This window comes from Oryx dammah, unplaced genomic scaffold (assembly GCF_014754425.2).
Source record: "Oryx dammah isolate SB20612 unplaced genomic scaffold, SCBI_Odam_1.1 HiC_scaffold_28, whole genome shotgun sequence".
NCBI classification, from domain to species: Eukaryota; Metazoa; Chordata; class Mammalia; order Artiodactyla; family Bovidae; genus Oryx; species Oryx dammah.
The window spans coordinates 13,418,189-13,444,087 of NW_024070212.1; the positions used below are offsets into that span (position 1 = coordinate 13,418,189).

A 25,899-nucleotide genomic window follows, 5' to 3' on the forward strand; every position below is an offset into this window, starting at 1 on the left:
CTAGAGATATAAACAAGATAGGCAAAAACCTCTGCCTAGATATGAAAGGGAATAAAATGAAGCTTTCATCCCAGTAGCAGTGCCAGTGAAGAGCTAAGAAACAAACTCAGTAAAACCATGATGCATCAGAAGACAGTAAGTGTTATTACAAACAATAAAGAAAAACAAAACAGGAAGAGCGATAGGGAGCACTGGGGGTGCCGTTTTTCTGGAAAGGTGGTCAGGAAAGTCCTCACTGAAAGGGTATCCTTCAGGTGAAACCCTAAACGAGGTGAGGGAGGGAGCCACACAGATTTCTGGGGTAAGGGCATTCCAGACAGGGGAAGAACATGTGCAAAGGTCCTGGGGCCAGACTAGCTAGGAGACTGGAACCTAGTGAGTAGCAGGGAGCATGCTGGGAGTTGTTGAGGACAGAGGAGCCTGGAGGTCAAATCTGCAGGGCCTTGTAGGTTGTAGTAAGGCTGTTGATTTTTCTCTGTGTAAGACAGAGGTTATGAGACAGAGGAAGGACATGATTCAACTCAGACTTTAAAAAGAATGACTGTTGTGTTTAAAAAAAAAAAAAAATAGCCTGTAAGGAGCATGGTTGGAAGCAGGGAAACTGGGGAGGAGGCCCCGGCACTGATCCAGGGAGCCGTGTGATGGTATGGATGAGCAGAGGTGTCAAGGAGCGTGTGAGCTCAGAGCACAGTAGCAAGTGCTAACAAAGGGCATGGGTGCCTCTTCCCTCCAGGATGGGGAGGGACTGCTAAAGCATTCCAGAGGCCTTAAAAGAGTTTGGAAAGGACTGGAGAGGGCTCCCTGATCCAGCTTGGAAAGAGGGGCTGAGAATTGACTCTGGGCTGGTCCCACGGTCACCTGGACATACAACTCATCTCAGACCACTCTCTGTCTCAGCCACAGCCGCACCGAGGTACTCCAGATCACACAAACACAGGGAAGCAAGGGGCCTGCGGTTCTGCCCCAAACACAGCCCGTGGGAGTGGAAGGGTCCCTGAGAGCCTCTCGGGAAAACCTGGAAGGAGAAAATACAGCAGGCTCTAGCTGCTCTCCCTGCCTCTCCAACCGAGCTCCTTGTAAACAGTTGGCAGCGATGATGATGACAGCGGTTAGGACGACCCACTCATAGGGCATGTGCCCGGCTGACCCTTTCCCTCTCCTTTCTGGATGTTAGTGGAGGGGAGGCTGAAACACAAGCTGTGGCACACACACCCCACCCATTGCCCGCCTTCCGGCCTGAACTTCCCTCCTTATTTCGGGCTCCAATGTTCCTCCCTGGGTAGTCTCTGACTTGAATCTGCCCAAAAGTCCCCACCCCTAAACTCTTCCTCCCAGCCCTGCCTATGGCCTGCCCGCCAGGCTGCCTGGCACTCAAGCTCCGTCCCTCACTCCTTCCACTCTAGCTGTAATCACAGCTCAGCCCAGACCGCCCCCCCTCTTGAGAATAATTGGGGCTGATTTAGGGGCTATCAGGGGAGGGGGGGCTAATGGAGTTCGTGGGGGGCCGCCCTGGTGATGAGGGGAAGGTTGAGAGGCAATTAGCAGGGCTGACAGCCTCGGGAATCACCTAACGTGCATGCCTGCCCGCAATAAGGGCTAGTGGAGGGGTGGGGGCGGGGGCCTGCTCCACCCCCACATCCAGGGGTGGACTTGGACTTAAGAAGGGAGCTGGGCCCTCCATCAGCAGGAGGCTGGAGGACAGACAGCAGAAGGGACTTCCAGAAAAACAAGAGCAAGGGAGGTGGGGGGCATTATGGGGAGGGAGGGAGGCTGATGGGATGAGCCAGGAGCTTCTGGTCCTCCATTGCCCCCCACTTCCCAACACACACACACACACACACACACACACACACACACACAGGGCCCAGGCTGAATCCTATCCGTCGCTGGGGACCAGCTCCTGATTAATACCAACATTAGTCCTGAACACTCTCCCCTCCTGGCCCCCCTGTCATTAATTACCTCCTCTCCTGGCCCAGCGCAAGGGAAGCCAGCTCCTTCGAGGGAAAAAGAACAGAGTCTGCCCCCCTGCCCAAGAAGCCACTCCTGCCCCCTCCTCCCTGCTGCTGGAGAAAGAGAAGAAGAGAGGAGTCGGGAGGGAGGGACGGAAGGAAGGGAGGGAGACTGTGCCCCTCTGTCCCCAGCACCCCCACAGCGTCCTTTCATCCTGGGAGTCTAGGTTTCGTCCCCACCTCTGGCTGGAAGAGAGGCCCCGTGGACGAGGCCCTGAGCTCCCTGCCCAGCTACAACCCTGGTGTTTCCAAGTCAGGAGCAAGACTGCACAGATATGGGCAGAGAGCCCAGCTGACACAAACCTTCACACAGGGACAGCCACATACAAACACAACCCCTGAAACACTGGGGCCAAAGTCACACTGGGTGGGAAGGGGCTCACACACTCTGCTGCGGGGACTGCCCACCACCACACGCAGAATCACACCAGGAGCGTTCAGTCAGCTGCGTGGAGAGGGGCATGTAACGTGTCACAGAACATTCGAGTGTCAACGGAGGAGGCTTTGCCTCACATGAAAGTGTATGAGCCTCAGGAGAAGGGATGCCAGGCTTCTCCTCCCTCCCTCCCTCTCTCTTACACACGCGTGCACACACACACACCTTAAAGCAAAGGGTAGTGAACTGAAACTAAGCCCACATCTACCCCAGCTGTCCAGCCCAGGGCACCAAACCCTAACTCCTCTCTCAGCCCTTGCCCCCCAAACTGTGTCTCTGAGTGCTTCCTTTGAGAAACCCCAGGCAGCCCAGTTCCCACTCAAGGATAAGGGGTGCAGTGGCTTCATGAGATTTTTTTCTGAGGCCCTCCCAACACCCCCGTGAGCCCCGTTATAAGACCAAGTGAGCCTGGAGACTCAACAATCGATATCCCTCAAAGATGAAGATGCTAATAACTTTATCCCCTCTTGTCCTCCAACTCCCACCTACATTAGCTCTGACCACAGGCCCCAGGCAGCTGGGACCTGCAATGGGCGGGCCTGGAGCTGAGTAACCCCTTCAGATCCAGGTGGGAAGCAGGAGGGCAGACCGCAGAAAGGACTTCCTGACCCTCAGGATCAGGAGGCCACAGGGATAACAGATAGAAAGCCTCAAAGCATGTTTCCCACCCCTGGTTGTATACACTGGAGACTCGACTCAGAGTCTGGGAGGATTCATGGCCTCAGAAGCACCCTACAGAGGTGCCAAGGTCTGAGTAATCCCTGAGGGCTGCCCAGAGGAGGTGAGCCAGGAGGGGAGTTCCCACTTGGGAGTTGACAGAGTGGTGAATGGGGGCTGCTCTGGCCCTGCTTTCCCTGCAGACCTGGTGCTTATCCTTCACCAGGGCTGGAGACCCACAGCCCATGGAGTTTCGGGGAAAAAGAGAAGCCCCTTCCTCCCTCACACACTTCACAGCCAGGCTGGATCTCTCTTTAAAGCTGCTGCAGCTGGAGGGGGTAGCTGGGATCAAGGGACAAGAGCTCCTTTTTGGTGAGCACTATCCCCCCAAAAGGCTCCCCAGGTGGTGCCAGTGGTAAAGAACCCACCTGCCAATGTAGGAGACATAAGAGACGCAGGTTTGAGCCTTGGGTCAGGAAGGTCCCCTGGAGAAGGAAATGGCAACCCCCTCCAGTATTCTTGCCTGGAGAATCCCATGGACAGAGGAGCCTGGCGGGCTACAGCCCACAGGGTCGCAGAGTTGGACACGACTGAGCGTGTGAGCACTCACCCACGCGCATCCCCCCAAAACATTCTTCCTGCCAGCCTGGCCTATCGCACCCCAAAGACCAGGGCCAGGCCTGGGACTAGGGGTGCTCAAAACCTGTCACAGGAAAGAGAGGAGGAGGTGGAAAAGGAGGAAGAAGGGTGGTGGGAAAGGGAAGAATGAAAACAGCAGACATTCACAGAGCACCTACCACCCACCACTCAGGCCCCACTGAAGGGGTTGTCTGAACCTCATAATGAGACTTGTTTGAACCTCATAATGAGCCTAGGAGATCGGTGCTGTTATCATCTGCATTTTATAGAGGAAGACGCTAAGACACAGAAAGACTGAGTAAATTACTCAGCATCACCCAGCTGGTAGGTGCAGAACCCGGCATTCTGGCAGCAGAGTCTACAGGGAACCAAGCCCTGGAAAAAGAGGAAGGGACCCAGCTGAGTGGAAGGGGAGCTGAAGAGCCTCTTAGTCCAAGGCACGATTCGAGGCAGGGCTCAGAATAAAACACACTGCCCCGGGACTCTGGCCCGAATCTGGCACTCTCTAGCTTTTTTCTCTCTGCCCTGTGTGTGCCCCTCTTGTTTCTTTGCATGGCCCCAGGCTGCCTCTCTGTTTCCTTGGCCCTCTTTGCCCCTGTGAGCTCCACCAGCATCTCTGGCCCCGTTTTATCTCTGTCTCTCCCGGCTCCAGGTCTCTTTTCTCCCCACTGCCCCAGAGCCGAAGCTGCTCAAACTTTCCATCTTAGCACTGGAGTCCATCAGAACTGGGGTTGGGGTCGGGGGACAGAGAGAAACGGTCTGGGAGGGAACTGATGCTTAGAGCCACAGAGTCACCTCACTCCTCCTGGAGGGAGGCTGAACTGCCTGGTGGTTCAGCCTGGCTAGACTGAAAGTTGGTCTTTCTGAGTCCTGGCTCCTCCTGGGACTGTCAGCCTTTCTCTCATTGAGCAGGTCACTTAGGAAGTGGGCAGGACAGGCTTTCTCCAGCTGGTACTTAGACAGTCCTTGGCCTACGGAGTCCGGAATTTTCTCTAGGATCTCTCTTCAACTTGGGGGTTCAAGCAGACCCAGGATAGAACGTTCTCTACCCAGGCTGCCCCAGCACTCTGCCTGCACTGTTCCTGGAAACCTAAACAGATGCTCTGCTCTCCTGTCGGGAACCTCACCCCTGAGGGAGCAGGCAGGAAGGAGGCAGAGGCTGGTTGGGAAAGCTGGAAGTCTTGGACCCCTGGGTTCTGTAGAGAGCTCATCCCCCTGCTGGGGGCGCCTGGGGAGCCACGCTGGCTGCTGCACGGCTGTTTTCTCCTCTCGGTGGAGGATTTGGCAGAAGCCTCCTTAGAGAAGGGAGTTCTGGGTTCTTTCCTCCATGCTGGGTGTTCTTGTGGGACCCACCAGCTCATCTGAGCCTCTGATTTCCAACCGAGACAGCTCTCCCTGAGCGGGAGGGGTAGAGGGGAACCACGAGAGATGCGGGGGACTCAGATGTCTGATCCCCACAGCCTCAGGTGGCTGTCCCTGGCCCAGGTCCCCGTGGGGTCCTCAGGGCCCCATTCCACTGACCCCCTCGTAGGGGCTCATCTCATCTGGTGCTCAGCCCTTGGTGTGTGTGTGGCAGCAGCAGGGGTGGGCAGTTAATGGACCTGGCACAGTCAGGAGGCGATTAACAGGGGACGGGCAAGTCTCATGTCATGGTGGGTGGAGGGGGCACCATTGAACACAACGGGATCCAATAGCTGGGGCAGCAGGAGCTACGTGCCGCCCAAGTTTGCCAGGACACGAGTGACCGTGAGGAGTAGGCAGCTGTGCCTGTCAAAGCGCTCATGGGCGAGTCCATCAGTGAAGTGGAGGGACTCGGCGGGGCTCCCTCTGCACCACCCAGTTCAAGGCCGCAGACCCCAACTGCCCAAAGGGATCAGAGTGACTGGCTTCACTGGCTTCAGCGCCTGTTCCCAGATTGATAAAAGCTATCCAGTGCCCTCTCCCACACCGTGACAGAAGTTTCCTTTTCTTGTCTTAACCTTGTTCCCAGAACCCCTCGCCTCACCTGCCCAGCTCTCCCAGCAACACCTCCAGCTGTGGTATTAAAAGCCTCTGATGCTCGTAACCTTGGAAATGCTTCACATGCCCTGGCAGGCCCCTTCTGCTACCTGACCTCCATCCCCTCTGCTTCAGCAATGCTCAATGCCAGCCAACCCCAGGCCCCCTACGCCTCTACCAGCAGAGTCTCCAAGGCTGGAAGTGTGTCCTACCTCCCTCCCCGGCCTGGAACAGGCTCAAGAGGCAGAGGAGGTGGGGGCGATGGGAGTGTGGATGAGCCAGAAGGTGTCCCCCACAGGAGGCCATGCTATTCCCCAGGACTGCCTGATTCAGCTGCTTGTCCCACCTGCATCTGCTCGTGCCACTCCTCTCGCCTCTGTCACTCCACTTGCGTCCATCCAGCTGTACGTCTCTTTCTCCTTCTCTGCACCTTCTCTGCAGTCTCTTGGCCTGTCTCCACGTCTATAGGTCTTCTCTCTTTGCTTTTCTGCATGGTCTCTCTCTTCGCACTGTCTCTGGCCTCACTCGTTGGATCTGATCCTCCGACCCTGTCTCTCCCAGCATATTCCAACCTCCTCTCCTCCCAATCACTTCTGCTTAAGCCCTCCCTCCCCAGGAGTGGTGCCTCGCCAGCCCCACCCAGCCCAGTACATGAGAAGAGGGCTTTTGAACTTGGCCTTCAGGGACCAGACCCCCCCATCAATCAACCTGCAGCCTTGGGTCAGACCTCCATTAGCACTAACCAGCCTGGATAAGAGGCAGACACCATCGGGCTAGGCCTCGGGGTGATAAGACCCAGATTGAATCACCAGGTGGGGGGAGCTGGACACCCAGGGACAAGAGACAGCCATGCTGTCGGCCCTGAGGAGCCATGGAGAGCGTGGGTTATTGCAGGAGCTGGGCAGGTGATTGGAAGTGATGGGGCTGGAGTAGGGGGTGGAATTGCTTCTCCCTGCTCCTGGGTGAGGAAGATGGGGACAGGGCCCAGGTCCTGGGGTGGGGGACCTTGCCCGGCCTCGGAGTTGACAGAAGCCTCAGGCCACTCAGTAAGACCAGTGGTGTTCCAAGGGACAGAGGGGCAGGGAGAGCACACCACCTCCCTCAGGCAGAATGGAACGGGAAGACGGCCCACCTGGTCCTTAGGAAATAGCCACCTTGCTCAATCCCTGGCCTCCAGGAACAGACCTCAAAGCACTTAGAGCCAAGAAGCGAGACAAAGCGGAAGGAAGAAGGGGTCCTGCTTCCCTCAGCCACTCCTTTACCCTATTCCTTCCCTGTCCCAGCCACACGTACACACACGTGCATACATGCACCCATATGTGCAAGCTCTCCACACCTCTCCTTCTTTCTCAACCATTTCTTGTATTGTGTGCTTGCTCTGTTCTGGGAACTCCAGTACAAGGAAGACTCACCCCAGCAACGCTTCCATCCTGTCCACCACCCCATCTAACTTCAATCCCTCCCACTGCAGCCTTCCTGAATGAAATACAGAGACAGGCAGTTGGGGTCTGAAGGTCTAGGAAACTTGAGCCAAGGCTCCTTCACCACCACACAGACAAGATGGCCATGGTACCAGGAGGCAAATCACAGCCCCAAGACAGAGGTGACAGCTGCACGTGGCAGGGGTGGGTGGCTGGGGTTCACCAGCTCAGGGCAGATCCCACAGAGTCATCCCCTTCCCTGAGCCCCAATAACCCTCTCCCAGAAGGATGTCATCCCAAGAACTGGCAAGAGACACAACCAAGGGATAATAAATATAATTGCTATGACGGAACCCTGCCTAGAGAAGCAAGAACATCCTGCACTCCCAGACCCCACCTGTCCCCTCCTGCATGCTGAGGGTGAGTTAGATGCTTTGAGATCACCCTGGGGCTGCTGGGAACCATGGCAGTTGCTGAGGGCAGGCTGCAGTACTCCGCATTTGGCTACCCAGCCCCAGGCCCTGGGCCAGCCTCCTAGCCCAGGACATCCAAGTAGACAGGAGGCGCCTGGGCCAGGGCTTGCAGCCGGGCATGCACATCCTTGATGCTGTGGCGTTGTTGGGGCTCCCGCTGCCAGCAGCCCCGCATAATGGCGTAGACCTCCGGTGGGCAGGCACGCGGGCGCTCCAGCTCACGTCCCTGCGTGATGCACTCGATCGCCTAGGGCCACCAGAGGGAGAGAGGAGAGGGCACACTGGGCTAGGGGCAGGAGAGTGAGGCCAGACCCAGCACTGCCTCTGCCTCACTGAGGCTCCCAAGGCAGGCCATACAATATGTCTGGGCCTCATGGCACCTAATAGTTTAAAAGGATGCAGTGAAGCCTAAGATTCCTTTCCCCTCCGACTCTGAGCAGTGACAGGGATTAGAGCTAGATAGACCCTGTGAAGGCTGGACTAGGGTAGAATTGCATCCCAAAGGGCTGGAATCAGACCCTCAGAAGACTTGCCAGGTGGGTTGAGGAAGGAGAGGGGCCAAGACATTTGCCCAATCCATCAGCTAAGTGTTGAGGGCTGATTGGAAGAAGGGAAGGGTTCTCCATCTCTCAGCTCCAGAGGGCAAAAAGAAAATACAGCAGGGTGGCAGGTAAAGGACTTGAAAAGTGGGTCTCTTGCATTTTAAGGTGGAGGACAACGCCACTTTTTCCCTCTTCTGTAGGTACCACTCTGTGGGGATCTAGCTCCTCTGACAAGACACTGCAGTGGGAACGCTCAAAGTTTGACTCCAGGAAAGACTGCTAGAGAAGCTGACAGATGCAAAGGAGAGAATGTGGCAGGGAGATGGTTGAAGGGCCTGGAGCCTCTTCACCCCCCGCTTCTTCCCTCCCTCCCCATTAGAGGACTTGGGTTATGGACGGCACTAATTCCATTCCTTCTCTCAGTGCTTGAGAAAATTAAAATCTATAACCCTCTCCCCCACCCCACCAGCCTCCAGGGAGCAGACTGCATTAGGAGGAGAAATGGAAACTGACAGCTGCGAGCCAAGGAGCGGGTGAGGGGAGCTGCTCTGGGAGAGGGAACACCTGGGGCCTGCTCTGGCTGTGTCCAATCCGGGGGGCAAGGGGAAGTGGGGACTGTCCTTCTTACAGTCTAACCTCCAGCCTTCCTGCTGCAGTGTCAGGCGCGCCCGGGCTATGTTCCTCTTTCCACGCCTCTCCCATTCACTCCGATAATGCCTACTAGGTCTACAAAATGCAGCGAGGGATGAGGGTGTGGGCTCCATTTATAAAGTGCTTTGAGGTTCTCCCAGGAGCCGGTTAAAATAGGAGAAGGTGTACTGAGAATAGGGTTGGGATGGAGGGAGCAGGGCCGGCAGGATGCCGGATGAGTGCCGGCGGCGGTGGGATGAGGGGCAGAAAGGGACAGAATTCCCCAAAACAGGAACCCAAAGGGACAGGGAAGGGGTGGCCGGCAGGGAGAGACCTGCGGAGCGGTACTGACCTCGGTGTTGGAGAGCTGGTACCAGGGTTGCTTGCCGTAGGTGAAGATCTCCCAGAGTACCACGCCGAAGCTCCACACGTCGCTCTCGGTGGTGAACTTGCGGTAGAGGATGCTCTCGGGCGGCATCCAGCGAATGGGCAGCATGGTGCGGCCTCCCACCTGCCGGCGGACCGGTGGACGCCGCGTCACCTCCAGGGGGCGCCCGCCCCGCCGACAGCCTCTCCCGGCGCAGACCCGCCCCCCACCCCCCCGCCCCGTTATTAAAAATAAACAGAAGTGGCTCTCCCTCCCAGGGCTAAGAGGGAAAAACCGATGGTGCCGTGTCCGTCCGGGACAGTGGAGACAGACCCTCCTCCACTGAGGGCCAAGGGAGTAGGAGGAGGGTTAAAAAACCAGAATCAGAGTCTCAGACCCCACACCGCCCGAGGAAGAGGACGGCGTGGCCAGCAAGGGCAAGTCCTCCGGGGTTCGCGGCCACGTGTGTCTACCGTTTGGAGGCTGGGGGAGGGTTTGGGATGAAAGACCCTTACGCGGTAGTAGTCGGTGCTGTAGATATCCCGGCTCATGCCGAAATCGCCGATCTTAACCACTAGTCCCTGACCCACCAGGCAGTTGCGTGTGGCCAGGTCCCGGTGCACAAAGTGCAGGCCTGCCAGGTACACCATTCCCGCAGCGACCTGGCTAGCCACGGCCAGCAGCTGCCCCAGGCCCAGGGGTCCTGGAGCCACGTCCTCCCCGCCAGCCAGCAGCTTGGCATCAGGCCCGTGGGACCTTCGTGAAAGAGTGAGGGAGAAGGGATGGGCTAGGCGGAGAGAACCTCGGAGGAGCCTGAGAGTGGGGGTGGGGAGGAGCTGGGGGAAATGGGGGAGGGACTCAGGGAAGGTGAAGGAGAGAACAGGGGAAGCAGGTGTCTGGAGGGGCTTGGATGGGGGCCGGCCTGTGTGCCCACCGCCAGAGCATACACTAGTGCCCACACTTCCCAAGCGCATGCCTTCCTCTCAGGCAGCCACCTTAAACTCCAACCTCAGCATCTCGCTGCCCGCTGGCTCCTACACCTCTTGCCCAGCTACATGTCCGACTAAACCCCTGCCAAGATGCTCGGCATCCTCCCCCAGGTGTGCCCCTGCCTCATGGAAGGGAATGTCCCTCACCCAGGCTGTGAGCCTGAAACCCGGGAGTCCTCCATTTCTGTCTTGCTCACCTTTGCCCTTAGTATTCAGCCATTCCTGTGGGATCTGCCTTCCTTCCCACAGCTTCCAGGTTGCCCTCCTCCTCCCCACACCTACCCCTCCAGACCATTCCCCAAATATTCCTTCTTCTGAGGCTGTCTAAGCTGGTGGTTTTGTCAGTATTGCCCTTTTCCTACTAGCCAACTTTCTCCTCATCCATTTATTTCTTCGTTTATTCCAGACATTTGGTAAACACCTCCAGTGTGCCAGGCACCAGAGCCACAGTGGAGGGTAGGAGGCAAATAGACGGGTTACAGCAGTGCAGTGTGAGGGGCCCCTGGGGGCACTCAGGGTAGGGATGGAAGACGTTAGGGAAGGCTTCCTAGAGGAACAGACATCTAAACTGAGACTCAAGCCCTTAGGAAAGGAGGCTGATAAACCACTCGAAGGGATGGGAGACAAGAGTGGGTTATGTGGCTGGGAAAGGAGGCCGAGTGCACCAGGCAGAGATAGAAATTCAAGGGCAAGGAGAGGCAGACGGCCCCTCCTGGGGAAGTCTTCCAGACTCGTCTAGGAGCTTTCATGAGTCCCTCCTCTGGTTTCCTCGTGTGCTGTCTACCATATAAAACTGCTCTCCCCACATCCTGGGCCCCAGATGGGTCCTCGCTGATATCCAGTCCCTAGCAGGGAGCCCACATCATGTCTGGTGAGCAAGGGGAAGGGCTTCTCTCTGGCCTCCTCTTGACCTGGATTCCTCTGAGCCAATCCACCTCCACACATAACCTCAGATCTGACCTTACCTCCCTCCTGCTCCACATCCTCCCGGGGCTCCTCCCCATCCTCAAGATAAGCTCAGACTCTGGGGTCTTTTCCAGCTGAATTCTGCAGCCTGGCTACATGAATGACCCAGCACTCTCAGTAGGGATGTTTAGAGACCAAATCACAACCATCAACTGTACCAAGACACTCCTTCAGAACCACAGTCCCCCGTTCAGAGAGGGAAGCTACTTGGCAAGGAAGGCTCAGTTAACAAGTCACAGTTGATCCCAAACCCTGGCCCTTTCTGCTCCATCCTGCTCCGACCTCAGAGGCAGGGGCAGGGGGGTCCACCTCGTCAGAGAAGAGTTCAGCAAATGGAACACGTGACCATCACACATCTGGATCATTTGTTACCTGTGTGCCTTTGGGAAAGTCACTGAACCTCTCTAAGCCTCATCTGAGAAATGGGTACATTTCTAGAAGTCACTGAACCTCTCTAAGCCTCATCTGAGAAATGGGTACATTTCTAGAAATTTAAGTTATTAAACCTATCAGAGTTGTTCTGTCTCAAGCCAAAGAAAGGAAATTTGGGGGAATTTTCCTCAAGTATAAATTGCCATATATGCTAGGTAACTAAGAAAAATAAATAACCATTTAGATTATTACAGATATATAGGTACAAGCACATACAGTCATAAATGAATCATAAAATATGTAACATAGCACCTGGAACATGGCAAGCTCCTGATAAATGTTTGTTATTGCTGTTATCATCGTGATCCACATTGCCCCCTCCTATGGAACCGGCTTCTGTGTGCCACACACAAGTGCACGCACACACTCCACAAAGCCCAGCCATCCTGCAGCTTCAGCTCATGGCTTCCGCTAATGCAGTCTCCCTGACAGTCACTCTGCTCTCCACACAGACTCTCCCCACATCCACACATCTGCCTCAGAGCTCCTTGGGGACAGGAGCCGTGCCTTCCTGCTCCTTCCTGGTGTTCTCCCCACAGTTCAGCAGACAAGCCAGGATGTGCTTGTAGGGAAGGGGGGACAGGCCATGGGCCGGGGGCCAGAGCCAAGGCCGGGCGGGCCCTCGTACCGGAGGAAGCGGTTGAGGTCACCATGCCGCATGTATTCAAACACCATGAGCAGCGGGCGGCCCTCAGTGCAGACGCCGAAGAAGCGCACGATGTGCTGGTGCTGAAGCATGGTGAGCAGCTCAGCCTCGCGCTGGAAGTCCTGCCGGGCGCTCTCAGACACCTCCTTCAGTGCCTGGATGGTAGGGGTCGGACATCCCTGGATGGGGGCCCAGTCTTGACCACCCCACGTCCCAGCTGGCCCAGCATCCACCCCCAAGGCGTGAACTAGGCCAGGTCCCAGCCTCTCCCCTCTCCCCTGTCTTGAGCACCCTGTCCTGGCATGACAGTGCCCTGGGAGGTGGGCCCTGGACCACCAGTACTTCGTGGCCAGGGTCTTACCTTGACGGCCACTAGCATCTTGTCCTTCTCGGGCAGTAGGTTGTGGCATTCGGCAAGGAAGACCTTCCCAAAGGCACCCTCACCTAGCTCCCACTTGAGCACGATATCTCGGCGCTTGATGTGATGGACACCTGCGAGTGGGGGCTTGCAGGATCAGCCAAGATCCCCAGTCTCGGAAGAGGGATGGGACAGGGGCAAGGACAGGACCGTCCCGCTGGGTTGTGCTTGGCACAACGGGTGCCCGGCAAGAGGGAGGGTCACACTGAAAGTGAGCCTTCACCAAGTCCCATGATGTGATGGGGACGTGGGTAGTGGGGGGCTGGGAGAAAAGGCTTGTTCAGGCCTGGGGTGGGCAAAGGCAATGACACCCAAGAACCCCTTCACATGCACACACATGTACAAACACACAGAGGCTCGCCCCCACCCTTGACCCAGCCCCTCACAGGCATCACTGAAGTATTGTGGGTTCTCAATGATGTGGCCTTGGAGCCCAGAGCCTTTGCCCTCGGAGGGAGACAAGGAGCTGCCGCCCAGAGTCATGAAATGCAAGGACATGGCCAATCCATCCTCCGGAGCCAGCACAGCGGGGCCTGGGAAGGACACAGTCATGTGGAGGGGTCACAGCCCAAGCACACACCCTGGCTCCTGCCAGCTTGCAAGGTGCCAGGTAACCCCACCTCCTAACTTGCACGGGAAGAACGGAGGAGCTAGGAGGCAAGACAGTCGCAGGGGGAAGGGGAGGCACTCCAGCCATTCTCCGTCTGGCTCCTGTCCAATCCCAGGCCCCGCGGGCCACCAGAGAACTCCCCCACTGCCCCCCCCACAGAGCTCAGACCTCCCAGATCCACTTAGCGTTTGACTACAGTCCAGCCACCAATTAGCAGCCGCTACTTCTGAAACTACCCTGGCTTCAGCACCGACACACTCACACTCACGCGTCCTCATGTATCCCAAATACCCACTCTCTAGAACCCCATGTGTGCCCAGGCCCCCATACAGAGGACAGAGTCGGGAAGAACCAGGAGGAAATAAAGCCAGGAAGACAAACTGACGGCCCCTCCACAGCCCCTCTACTCACGGTTGATCCCAAACTTGTTCCTGCGTCCACATTTGTTGAGCACAAGAAATGTTGTAGAAAGGAAGAGGCAGGCAAAAACGGCCAGGCCCACGGCCATCGAGACCTGGGGGTATGGGGTGGTTGGATCTAGGGGTCATCCTGAGCCCTCGGAGCTCCCCACTATTCAACTAATTCTCCATCCTGCATAGATGCCCAGAGCCAGGCCCCCACACCTGCCTTCTCCTCCCCCGGCCCCCGAGTCCGGGCTGTGAAGGTGCTGATGGAGCTCAGGCCAGACTCTAGTGCTCTCTGTGCTCTGACTGGAAATGACATACAGAGGAGCCTCCAGCCCAGCCTCCTGTCCTAAGTCCTGGACAAGCTTCCACTTCCCATGCTCACCCCAAAAGGAGTCTCATCCTTCTCCACTGGGTCTCCGGAAGTACTGTTGGTGTCTGTGGGGACACAGGGTAGAAAGGCTTTGTCACAGATTGTATCTCCTCCACAGACTCCCCACCCTGGCCCCAGCTGAACCCTCAAGGGTCAGGTTAACTGTGCCCCCTGCCCCAGTGGTAGCTCCCAGCTCCAGGGACCAGACAGAACCTGCCCTTCCAGCCTGGGCTACTCACCCACTGGCGAGAAGGAGACTGCAGCAGGAGGGAGGAAAGAGAGCGATCACATGGAGGAAAAGAGCAGTGAGTCCCCTTCCCCCTCTGGACTCATCCCTTCGTGGGTGGGAGTGGGAGGGGGAGGCGGAGCTGCTCCAGCTGGGCCAGGGATGCCCTGGTTCGTGGCTCTCTCTTCAGCCAGCCCTAGTGAATGGAATAACTCAGGGGTGCAGGACTCCTGGGGCTGGGGAAGGCTGGGGCAAGGAAGCCAGCACAGAGCTGGACACCAGAACTCCAGGCTACTTTCTGTCTGGGACCAGGCCCTCCAACTTCCAGGGTCAGGATCTCAGTGGGAAGTGGGCCAGGCCTCCGCGGATACCTGGCTCTGCACTGGGTTGGGGCCCAGGGAGTGGGAGCAGGGTTCAGGGTGGCCCTCGCACCAGGAATGGGGTCCTCAGGGTTGAATTCGAAAGGGTTGTCCATGAAGGCAGCCATGACCCAAGCGGCGGCCTGGCCCAGGGGGTTGGTCGCCAGCAGCGTGTAGTTGCCGTTGTTGACGTGGGTGGGCTGGTTGAGGCGCAGGCAGCCGTGGCGCACCGTCTCGTTGGCTGCCAGCTCCAGGAACTCGGTGAAGATGAAGCTGGTCTCGTTGAGCACGGAGCCATTGAAGAGCCAGCGCAGAGAGGGCGCCGGCTGCCCGTCCACCGAGAAGGGGATGCACCAGTGGTGCTGCTCCACGGCGGTTTGCAGATGCACGCTGGCCGGGACTGTGGGCCGGAGAGGGTGGCAGAGAGAGTCAGGAGGCGTCCCGGGGAGGCTGAGGGTGGACAGTCCAAAGGGGGCAAGCCTAAGAGAGACTGCTCAGCGGGCTCCCAGAAATTCACAAGCAGAGAGGTTTTGAAGAAAGCTGACAGTAAGTCTTAAGTAAAGTCAGGCAGCAGGTGTATACATTCAGAAGCTTAAAGAATTTAAGTGGTGGGTTTAAAGCGAATAAGTAACAGTCCTAGAGAAGTAGGGTTCCCGCTTATGGAAATTAGACATGGAGGCTTTCGGATGAGGGAATCCAGAAAAATTAGTGTAGTCAAGCTTAAGGGGATCTGGAAGGGGCCTAAAAGATCAAACAAGCAAATATATATATATAATTTTTTAACTTTTTGGGAAAAGATATGGGTTTAAAATAGACCCAACCTGAAAGAAGTAAAAGACCTTCAATAATAGAAAAAAGTATATATATGCATATATCTGTGTGTGTGTATACACACACACACACACACGGGGTTTCTCAGTGGACAAGAACTGGGTGAAGCATTACTGCTAGAGAATTCACCTGCCAGTGCAGGAGACGTAAGAGACACAGGTTCGATCCCTGGGTTGGGAAGTTCTCCTGGAGAAGGCAATGGCAACCCACTCCAGTATTCTTGCCTGGAGAATCCCATGGGCAGAGGAAGATACATATACACAGTTGACACTGGAATTCCAGCCCGCATTCATGCAGTGGCATACTATTCAGCAGTGAAATGAATGAACTGTTACTCCAGTTACCATGAATGGATCTTACAAATATAATGTAGAGCAGAAGAAATTAGACACAAAGTAATATATGAGGTATGATTCCATTTATATAATATATAGGATCAGACAAAACTCAACCACGCTGATAGGGAAGCATATGTGTGTAAAATTACTTTTAAAAGCAAGGAGATGATTGTCACAAAAGTCAGAATGGGGTGGAGGAGAAGGATGGGGTTCTGAATGGGGAGAAGGAGGTATCTTCTGAAGTGTCTGTAAGCTGAATTATTGTTTAAAGTGTATATGTTTTATGTACATATCTACGTATAATATGTTTCCCAAGAAAAGAAGAAAAATTTATACAATGTAGATTTTAAATAATCTGTTGGCAGACCTAGAGAAATTAGGCAGTGAGCCTAAAGAGAAACTTGCATGGAGAATTTCTTCTTTTAAAACTAGGAAGTAGGGCAAAAGTCCTACAGAGGAATGAACGTGAAGAAATACAAGGAAGCAGAGAGAATGGATGTAGCTGGTGTTGAGGGCCTCAGGTAGCAAGACTTGGGCAGGGGGCCAAAAAGAAATCCTTCTCCATCCCTCTGGCCTTGATGAGCCCCCAGGACTTCCCTCAAAGGATCACTTCATGGGAATCTGGAAACAGCTGGGAGGGAGCAGCTGTGGACGCACGTACATCCCACCCCTTTCCTGCAGCCCCCGACCCTCACATCCTCTTTTCAGGGAAGCAGGGACAGGGTGGGTGCAGAGGCAGTCACTGGCACTCACACGAGACATTGACTTGGACGGAGACTTCAGCCCGGCCCACATCATTCTCCGCCCAGCACGTCACGTTCTTCCTATTGAGGTCACTGGTGACATTGGCCAGGGTCAGCCCCAAGGACGGCAGACTCCCAGATTGCTGGGTCAGAGAAAAGGGGGGAAAATCAAGAAGAGCTTCAGCTGGCTTGGGGCTGGAGGCAGCTGGGCAGGGGGGTGGGGGGGCAGAGCTGATGTCTTTGGGGAACCCCTCTGACTCCAGGTGGAAAAGAGAGGGAGGGATGGGAAGGGAAGAGGTGTGGGAGAGAATATGGCAGAGAATGGCCCTCCTTCAGAGCCTGTTTACACCTTCTCCTGGATCACTGATTCAATGATCTGAAAAATCCAGAACACAACCAGTAACCTCAAAATAGGCGCAAAGTCTCCCAAGCCATAAAACCACCCATCTGAACAGCTGAATACATGTCACAAATCCCAAGTATAGAAATGTACACAACCAATTGGAAAACCAGCTAGCACTTCACCACCTACTCATTCTTGTTTAACACATAATTCTAAGAAATTTAGTCTCAGCCCAAGGAAGATCAGAAACAAAGAGATGATGCTGATAACAGGGCAGCAGTTAGAAGCAACAGTAGAACCGTGATGAATACCTTCGGCAGATGGAAAAAGAGGCGAAGTTAGAGAGAAGCTAAGTGACTTGGTTCTGAATCACCATCGAAAGATTGACTCATTCAGATTCTCTTCCTGAGACACCACGTAGGTTATATGGCCCTAAGACAATTTTTAATCTTGCTGAATGAAGATTTTCTTATTTTGTAAACCAAGGAGGTAGACAAAATGATCTTTTGACATTTTTAGAAAGCTATTTTCATAAAATGATGAAAATAAATGAAGTAGTGGGCAAACTGGATTTTTCTGGAAATTTCGTGAATGTGGAATCCCTTGAATAAATGCCAGGGAAGGTGAAGTTTCTCTGGGCTTCAATTGGAATATGTGAGTTCAAAGATTCCAGAAGAGCTGTCCAGCCTCTTGTGCAAGCCCTGAGTTCCAGCCACTTGAAGGGGAAGCCCTGCCCTAAGCTTCTCTCGGCTGTTCCATCTCCTCTAAGTCACCCTGGAATATGGTATCCCATGAACTCTTCCCTTTGAGCTGTTCTGCCACTCTCCTGATGGTGACCTGATGGGGACCAGCCTCCCGGCCCCCCTCTATTTAAGCTAGGGGATGGCTTTTCTAGGGGATGTCTCTAGAAGACAGAAGTGAAGCTCCCAAAGAGAACAGCAAAAATCTGGAATTTCTCCGAACATACAGCTTAGCGAAGGTCTCTCCACTGATGGTCATGGCTAGCCTCTTGCTTCTGCCTTGTCCACTGTTCCATTACTCAACCTTAGAGGCTCTGACCTATGGGACAGGTGGGGCCCCTCGGTGCTCAGTTGTCCCCCTTCCGTGTCTAGACCTCCTGCTCAGGACTCCAGGGGCTCCTCCTTCAATGTTGCTCCAGGTTGTTGTTGTTTAGTTGCTATGTCTGACTCTTTGCGACCCCATGGACTGTAGCCTGCCAGGCCCCCCTCTGTCCGTGGGATTTCTCAGGCAAGAGTACTGCAGGGGGTTGGCATTCTGTTCTCCAGGGGATCTTCCAGACCCAGGGATTGAATCCGCATCTCCTGCTTGGCAGGTGGATTCTTTACCACTGAGCCATCTGGGAAGCCCAAGGAACCACCAGCAATTCTGGGGTTGATTCCCTTTCCAAAGCGAGGGCCTCCAAACTAGACACCACACCCTGCTTTCACTGGCCCGACTCCTTCCAGGGCCTGGACTCTGTGTGTCCACCCACGCGGGGCACAGCCCAATGTCAACCCCTGCTGTCCTTGTCTGTGAAACCTCCTGAGTCAGTTATGGCTACTCTTGGCTGCCTGTTGCCAGCCTAAGGACAAAGGGCAGGATCTGGGAAGATGCCCAAACTGGATAAGAGAGCTAGAGGCCAGCAAGTGCCCAGAGGCAGGCAGAACACCTGAAGGCCATCATGTCCATCTCCTCAGTTGACAGATAAGAAAACCAAAATGTAGGCGGATTGGGGGATTTTTCCAAAAGTCACTCCAAGGATTAATTAGTGAGAGCTGAAACCAGAACTGTGTCTCCCCTACTAATACACTCATCACACACCCAGGAGGATGCTGCTTCTGGATTCTCTAGAAAATGACTGGAAGGCCCTGAAGAACTGGCCTGGGTATAGGACCACAAATGTTGCTCCCTCTCTGTGGTCCTCAGTGTCCTTATCTAGAAAGGGGGATTGGAGAGCTGGTGTGTTGGGTTCCCCGGGTCAGCTCCAAATGGGAGGGCTCTATGACCCTCTCTCTTTGCAGCCAGCATATCTTCCCAGAGTGGGGACCTAAGCTCTAGCTGATCAGTGGAGCCTGGGGACCCTGCTGGACCAAGGTCTGCCCTGAGGGCATGTGGTGTGCCTATAGCTACCCTGAGCCTGAGTCCCAAGGGTCTAAACCATCTCGGTCCATCTCTCATCCTTTATGTGCTTCCTATTTGCTGTCTCTCTTTCCCTGTCTTTGTTCCCTGTGCTTGGGTGCATCAGGAGGGGGGCGTGGGGGTGGGGACAGTGGAGGGCTTCTCACCGTCACTGTGGCTGACCCCTCCACCTCCGTGAGGATCCAGCCAGCCTGCTCCAGGTCCTGCCCCTCCGCCTGGCACTGCAGCCACACGTCGGCCCCCACATCCACGGAGGCGTTGGGCATCTGGATCTTCAGCGTGGGCTCACCTGGTGCCCGAGGGGTGTTAGAGCGGGGAGAGGCCTCCGAATCCTGCCTGGGGCCACTGATCCTCCCCCCGCCCTCCCCAGTGACCCTGCCCCTGCCCCTCAGCCTTCAGTTTCCCCCAGCTCTCTCCCCCAGTCCCCCTTCAGGGCTCGCCCCCTGAGCCCTGCCCAATGCCCTCTCCCCAGGTATGCCCCTCTTTCCTAGCCCCTCACACCACCTGCAGCACCTACCACAGCTGACGTTGGACATGAGGGCAAGGGGCCCCTGCCCGGGACACTGCAGCTTCTGTTCCCGCACTCCTCCCCGCCCCTCCTCCTCCCAGCGCTGCAGCCAGAGCAGGGCACAGGAACAGTGCAGGGGGTTCCCCGACAGGACTCTGGTGGGTGTGAGGGGAAGAGAGAGAGTCAGGGGGAAGGGCAGATGTGAAGGAGGTTCTACAGCAAGAGGGAGTGCAGTTAGATAGCGGGGTGGACTGTCCAGAGGGGGAGGAGGGGGACATGGGGGAAGTTCCTCTCATGGAGCCCTTTCACGAGACACTGAAAGAGACAGAATGCCCCAAATCAAAGACACAGGCTACAGGCTGTACAGAATTGCCCCACCCGGGCTCCCCAGGGTGGCAAGCCAGGTGAGGGCTCTGAGCAGGGTGGCAAGGAGGGAACGGCACTCACTGCTTTCTGGAGTGACCCAAAGGCCTCAGGTGCCCAACAAACACATCCCACTGCTGTCCACCCACCCCACGAGCTTGCTGTGCTAAGAATGTGGGCAGATATGCCCTTGTGCACAGGCCCAGAGAACTGTGCCAGCCCCAGGCCCTGAGAACACACAGTTCTCCATGCCCCCACCCCCACCCCAAATGTGACCAGGGCAATAATCCCCTCCGTGGCTGCAGGGACCCACAGCCTCTGCTTTGATGGGGGGTGGTTCACAGACATGCATATGGACAGCCAAACATGCCATCCCCACAGAGAACCCCCTGCCGCCCCCCAACAGTTCCATACAGACACAGTGACATACCTTCACAGAGACGTACAGGCACTCGAGGGCCCACACAGAACACACACACGCTCACACACGTGCTGCCCTTGCCCCTGGAAGCTCCTACACTCACAGTTCCTGTAAGGAGAGGCCCTGGACCGTTTTCCAGGAGAGAGACTCCAGAGCGTTGAAGGAGAGATTCCTGCAGGAGTTGAGACAGAGCAGACAGACCCCTTGAATGACCCGACCTCGGTCTGACCCAGTGTGAGCGAGGGGAGGAGCCAGGAGGAAGCTGACATCTGGCTCCTCCACCCTGGCCCTGGCAACTACAAGTAGCCTGTGGGCGAGGCCTTGGGTGGGGGGACTGGTTAGGCTCTGAGTCCCATCTTCTCCCTGGGACAACAAGGGTTAACCCCACTTAACCCCCTCCCAGACCCCAGGGAGGAGGGGGTCTGAAGGAACAGCCGCTCCCCTCCCCCACCCTTGGCCCCAGCTGGCAAAGTGCTGAGGCCCCAGCTGGGGGCAGGGGCTCCATCTGTGCTCCCACTGAGCCCAGGACGGGGCCAGCAAGGAGGGGAGGATGGGCTCCCACACTCGCTTGCCCTCTGCCGGATGCCTCGGAACTCAGAGTCCTTGCTCAGGTCCCCTCCCCACGCCTCCTTCCTTCCCCTCCTCAAGGACTAAGGAAAGGGACCCCAGGCCTCCAGCCCCTAGCTGCAGAGACAGAGAAAATGAGTTTTTCAGCGAGGGGCCGGCTCCAGGACTCTGGAGCTGCCACACCTGTGACCTTCTGCTTCTGAGGGGCCTGCCCTGACCCTTCTTGCCTGGCTGTCTTTTGGTTTGTGGGGGCTGAGTTGGAGAGTAGCCACTACACAGGGATCATCAGCAAGACCCATTTTAACGCCAGGCAGAGCTGAGTGTACTTCTGTCCTGCCGCTTACGGTTATATGACCTCAGCCCAGAAACTCTACCTGGCTGGTTCTCTGAATCCTCATCTACAAAATGGGGATGATGCTCCCTCTCTCACCAGGCTAATGGTGGAGATTCACTGACAGTAAATATTGTGAGGTGTCACCGAGTAAGCATTTTTAACTGAAGCCCCCACACCTAGTCAGGGAGGTAACATCACCTTATCCCGTCACTGTTGTTAAACCACAGGACACAACAGAGAGTTTAGAGTCCCCAGCACAACTCCGTGAGTCAGAGGCCCCCACCACACTTCCCATCTCCCCTCGTGCCCCAGGTGTGAAGGAGGAGCTGAACTCCTACCCTCAGGAGGCCAGGGGATGGTTCACCAGGGACTCTAAGGGTCTTGCCTTTGGAGGTCTCTCTCACACACACCCCTTCTCTACAAAAGGGGTGCCTGTGACTCCCAGGGGAGTGTGCCAAGTGACTGATCTGATCCCCCAGCTCCCAGGACATCCCAGAGGTCAGGAAAGACAGGAAGACAGAGTCCTAGTCAGAACCCAGGGTCCCGCTCCTGATCCTTGCCCCCTTTGGACTGCGTGTGTCTGAACCCCGGGAAGAAAACTGAGGCAGACACCTAGGAGAAGTGTCCTGCAGCATGAAGCATGGAAGCAAGACAGCAAGAAGGACCTTCTAGTTGGCAGGGGCGAGAGCTGAGAGGATCTCCCTCCCTGAAGTGGATGCGAAAAAGGCCCAGGAGAATGGGTGGGATGACTTCCCTAACCAGGCTGGGGCCGTCCTCAGAACAGTGCCCTGGGGAGGGCCAAGCCCATTAGCCGCCCAAGCCTAGGTGTCTCCCCAGCCCGCCCTGCCCAGCCCCGGTCACTCACAGTCGACTGAGCCGCGGAGTGAAATGGAAGGCATCTGGTGCCACAGAACGGAGACCGCTCTTCACGATGGTGCTGGGGAGGGCACAGTGGGGTCGACAAAGGGGAGCAGTTACCTGGGCTCCTGCTCTCCGCCCATGCCAGCCCCCCAGTCTCTAGTGCTGAGCCCCAAACACCTCCTCGGCAACCCTGGACCCGAGGCCACCAAGCTGTCTGGCCAGCCCGCCCCTCAGTCCTCAGCCAGCCCGGTCCACCCAGGCCCCTCACACCCTTGGGCCTCGCACCCTCCCTGACCCTCGGGTCCCCCAGGCCCTGTGCGGAGCCCCTCACAGCGTCCTCAGCTCCCCCAGGCCTCTCAGGTCACGGAGCTTCAGCTGCTGCAGACGCTGCTGGTTCTCGACGTAGCTGTGGGAGAGGGAATGGGACTCACAGGGGCCCCAGCCCACACTCGAGTCCCCACGCTCAGCGGGCTCCCTCCCACCCTCCCGACCACACGCACCCACAGGCATCCGGTCACGCATGTAACCATGCACAGGCAGGCCCACACACACCCATCCACGTGCGCCCAGAGACCCCCGGCCTCACACAGTCGCACAGTCCCATGCCTGCATCCTCACACTATCACACGTGCATGCTCTCACACATTCAAGCACACACACAGAGATGTGTAAAGACATACACGGAGACGCACCTCCTCACACACACCAGCATGTGCATGCGTGAACCCACAGATGTCCCCATGTGCACGCTTACACTCTCCCATACAGACACACATAGCCACATAGCTCACGCACGCACACACGTGTACATGCATGTGAGACTGTGTGGGCATTACTCGCATGCATAGACACACATGAGTCCATTCGCAGCCTGGCGTCCTGCTTTTAAACACAGAGCCTCTCCTGCACATGCTCAACAATGGGGGGTCATGCTCAAACACTCGCTTCCATGAGGGGCCTGCGCTCATCACTGCCACTGCCCCACCCAGCACAAAGGAAGGCCTGGGGCTATGAAAATACGGGCTCCCAAACACACCCGCTCAGAGACCACTGTCTGGGCTCACCCATACTACTGGGCATGGGTTCGAGGGCACACGCACACACACATACACACACACACACACACACACACGCCACCCTCTCCCCCTCAAAGCCACTGGCCCCTCCCCACACTCAAGTATAAAGCCCTCCATTCTCCGCCCCCCACCCTGGCATCTTTCAGCAAAGCAAGTGACAGGCATACAGGCTGTCAGTCAAGGACCCCTTGAGCCCCTCCCTGCCCCAGGAGGGACCCAGGGAGGAGAAAGGGGCCATGAGAAAAGGGAGTTAGAGTTGGGAATGCGAAGAGGCATCGACTGGCCTTCTCACACAGTGAGAGAGCAATGGGAAGGCTAGGGGGCGGGGGTGTGCAGAAAAACAAAGAGATAGCAAAACAGAGACACCTAGGAAGAGGAACTGACAGGAAGAGACTGGCAGAGAGACAGAGACAGACAAGGAGAAAGACAGATAAGCAAAGGGAGACAGAGAGATAAGCACAGAGAGCCAGAGAAAGCAAGATAGCGGGGAGAGAAAGAAAGAAGTAAAAGCAGGCATGCAGGGCTGGGGGATTTCTGCTGCCCTGGGGCCCTGCCCAACTTCTGGATCTCACACACCAGGGAGTTCCTGAGAAGTCAGCTGCCCTTGCAGGGGCACATCATGTCCCCCCACAATGCCCCCCACCCCTGCCGCACACACACAGGGGCTCCTGACTCACTGCCTGTTCTCAGAACTCTCTCCCTCTACCCTGTGCTTCCTCAGTCTGTGGGAACCAGGGCCAGCCTGAGTGACTACTCCCCGCACATACACACACTGCCTTCCCTTCCCAGACTTGGCCCCTGCAGGACACCCAGGTGTCAGGTCATCAGTCCCCTGAGGTCTAGGGAGTAAATTCCAGTGACTCGGAGAGTTGGTCCCTATCCTACCCACTCACCCCCCAGCTCCTGCCAAGAGAGCCTAGAGGTGTAGGGACCTCAGGAGAGGGTGAGCGACCCGGGGAGGGAGTGAGAAGGTAGGGTGGCTGAGTATGTGCAAACTGTCAGGAAGCGTGCTCAAAGCTGCCTCATTCGTTTGGATTCATAATCAATCTGTCTATTCGAGTCCATTATCTCCTCGTTAGCTCTGCGGGTGAAGGAGGAGGAGGGGACCTTGCAGATGGAGGCAGGGGTTAGACTGCTGCCCCACCCAGAGGGGCAGCTCCACTCACACCCTGCATGGCTTCCAGCCCCCTGCCCCGACCTGTCCACACTCCCCACTCCCACTTCCCCTCTGCTGGGCCCACGAGGGGCTTGAAAGGGAATCAGGAAAAGAGAGTGCTGATGGGGAACATTCAAAAGCCTGGACCCTGCTTTGCAGACCCAGAGTGATAAATGCACAAGACTGGGGGTGGCAGTCTGGACTTCAGGCCTCCCTCCCATCATGCAGAAACCTAGGTCCAGACCAAGACAAGGCCATCTCTCCTCCTGGCCTCCCTAGGGCCATTAGGGAGCGAGATGGAGTACCTTCCCGTTAATTACCACAAGATACCCGAGTAACTCAGTGCCAATTATCGTAGGCTGCTCAAGTCACTTCCAGACATTGATGGCCCCTGCTACAGATACCTTTCAGCCTATTACTGCATGAGGCCAGGGTTCCTTGCCCACTGTCTAACCTAACAGGCCTAATAGGAGGAGGATATTTTAGCAGGTCCTTTCTTCTTCTAGAAGTCTTGCTGGCCCCACCAGCCACATAGAATACTCAAGTATTTTCCAGACACCATCATATGATGCTTGAGTATCTCTAAGCCAATTATTATAGAATACTCCTATAAGTTTCACCAGTTGCTAAAAACTACTTGAGTATTTTGTAACCAATTAATGCAGGATGTCAGAGTACTGCAAATGTTGGCGATTCCTCCCAGTTTCAGGTCTGGAAGGGAGGAGAATCTCTCAGCAAGGGCCCTGTCTCCCTACCCAAAGTAGGGAGAGAAGGGTGGTGAAGGAGATGGGGATGGGGAGAGGGGAGCTTGGAGGGGCTCTCATTCCCTACCTCCAAATCAAGCTGTGGTGGGGAGGAGAGATGGTGGAAATGGGGAGAGGAGAGCTCAACCACCAAGCTATGGCCCCTCAGCGCCTCCCACCTATTTCAGTTCAATTTCCAATTCAAGAGAGAAGAGCTGACTTTGCCTGGTCATGACAAGGCGGGGAGTAAGGGCGGATTTATCCCTGGGAAAGGAAAATGGTAAGGGTACCAAACTGGGGGTGGGGAGTGTTCTCTGCAGATAACCACCTTCTATATAGGGCAGAGGGTGGGCTCCTGGCTGAGCTCCAGAAAGCGATTTCTAGAAGGCTGGGCTCTCTCGGATCTGGTCCACAGAGAGCTCCCCCTTCCTCTCCTCGAAGCTAGCACCTAAGCTGCCCTGAGCCCAGCATCCAGGCAGTAACTGCGGAGGCTGTCAGGGCAGCAGAGGAAAACCAAGGCACAGCCGAGACTGGCTTGTGTTATCAGTCTCCCGCCGCACCCGCCCCTCCTGATCTAGCACGCAAGCGGTGAGTCCGCGCCCACGGGGCACGGCCATGCCCGCCTGTCCCCGCGCCCCCTGGCTCGCCAGACACTCACAGCTCCGTCAGGTTCTCGGCGCCTGGCAGGTGGCTGAGGTTATCCAGGGCCCCCGGCCGGGTGCAGCGCAGCCCCGAAGGGCCATGGGGGCAGCAGACATCGGGGCAGGATGCAGCGCCCGCAGATGCCAGCATCAACCAGGCCAGCAGCCTTCCCGGCCCTGTAGCCCGGAGGTGCCCGCCAGGTTGCCCGCCCTGTCCGCCTCGTAGCATCGCGACGG

The 25,899-nt window shown here is 56.2% G+C and overlaps 1 protein-coding gene across 1 annotated transcript; it reads right to left on the reverse strand.

The window, feature by feature from the left end:
- Nucleotides 1-7,483: 7,483 nt before the first annotated feature.
- On the reverse strand, nucleotides 7,484-25,891 carry NTRK1 (neurotrophic receptor tyrosine kinase 1). Its single transcript, XM_040230228.1, has 17 exons — nucleotides 25,680-25,891; nucleotides 22,378-22,452; nucleotides 22,051-22,122; nucleotides 20,388-20,456; nucleotides 19,510-19,655; nucleotides 19,139-19,281; nucleotides 16,521-16,653; nucleotides 14,672-14,998; nucleotides 14,253-14,270; nucleotides 14,026-14,078; nucleotides 13,648-13,750; nucleotides 13,013-13,159; nucleotides 12,570-12,700; nucleotides 12,191-12,363; nucleotides 9,691-9,931; nucleotides 9,161-9,319; nucleotides 7,484-7,883 (listed from the first exon to the last, which is right to left on the reverse strand). Exons 1-17 carry the CDS (start codon nucleotides 25,889-25,891, stop codon nucleotides 7,698-7,700), a joined length of 2,388 nt encoding a protein of 795 aa, XP_040086162.1. The 3' UTR covers nucleotides 7,484-7,697.
- Nucleotides 25,892-25,899: the final 8 nt, after the last annotated feature.

Coding starts and splice junctions, on each gene's coding strand:
- NTRK1 (XM_040230228.1), bottom strand. CDS start 25,891: ATGCTACGAGGCGGACAGGGCGGGCAACCTGGCGGGCACCTCCGGGCT. Junction 22,453..25,679: donor GCCGAGAACCTGACGGAGCT/GTGAGTGTCTGG, acceptor CCTCTCCCACAG/CTACGTCGAGAACCAGCAGC. Junction 7,884..9,160: donor ACCAGCTCTCCAACACCGAG/GTCAGTACCGCT, acceptor TGGTGGCCCTAG/GCGATCGAGTGCATCACGCA.